This window comes from Propithecus coquereli, unplaced genomic scaffold (genome assembly GCF_000956105.1).
Source record: "Propithecus coquereli isolate 6110/MARCELLA unplaced genomic scaffold, Pcoq_1.0 Scaffold635, whole genome shotgun sequence".
NCBI lineage: Eukaryota > Metazoa > Chordata > Mammalia > Primates > Indriidae > Propithecus > Propithecus coquereli.
Genome location: NW_012152341.1, coordinates 203141 through 203798, shown reverse-complemented (window position 1 = coordinate 203798; position 658 = coordinate 203141). Strand labels below are relative to the sequence as shown.

The 658-nt window shown below is 54.4% G+C and overlaps 1 protein-coding gene across 1 annotated transcript in view; it reads right to left on the bottom strand.

Moving 5' to 3' along the window:
* Positions 1 to 658, bottom strand: part of LOC105822769 — a 42046-nt gene that overhangs the window by 29547 nt on the left and 11841 nt on the right. Inside the window, exon 4 of the mRNA XM_012659809.1 lies at positions 303 to 629. Within this exon, the coding sequence (XP_012515263.1) occupies positions 303 to 629 (327 nt within the window). The remainder of the gene's footprint in view (positions 1 to 302; positions 630 to 658) is intronic.

Sequence of the window (658 nt, the reverse complement as noted above, 5' to 3'; positions counted from 1 at the left end):
CTGATCCAGGTGATCACAGCACGGTCATTTCTGCCCATGTGAGTGATATTCTCCCTTGTGTGCAGATGAGAATGTGTTCATTTACTAAAACAAGACGTTTCCAATTGAGACACGACAGTGATGAGCACAGAGCCAGAAAAGAAGGTCCCAGGGTGAAATTTCTAGAGAAGAAGCCCCAAACTCTGACAGGAAATGAACCCTTATTGTCACCTACACCTGCCCTGGGCTGACTCTGCTCCTGTGCCCCACACGCCCCCTGGCGGCCCCGCGCGCCTCCGCAGGAGGTTTGTGTCTGGGCTCACACTGAGGTCCCCTCACTGTGTCTCTCGCACAGTAGTACACGGCCGTGTCCTCGGCTCTCAGACTGTTCATTTGCAGATACAGCGAGTTCTTGCTGTTGTCTCTGGAGATGGTGAATCGGCCCTTCACGGCGTCCGCGTAGTTTATGTAATCACCATTCCAGTTAATAACAGAGACCCAATCCAGCCCTTTCCCTGGAGCCTGGCGGACCCAGTGCATGGCATAGTCATCAAAAGTGAATCCGGAGGCTGCACAGGAGAGTCTCAGGGACCCCCCAGGCTGGACCAAGCCTCCCCCAGACTCCACCAGCTGCACCTCACACTGGACACCTGCAAACACAGACACATCCTGGTCAGAA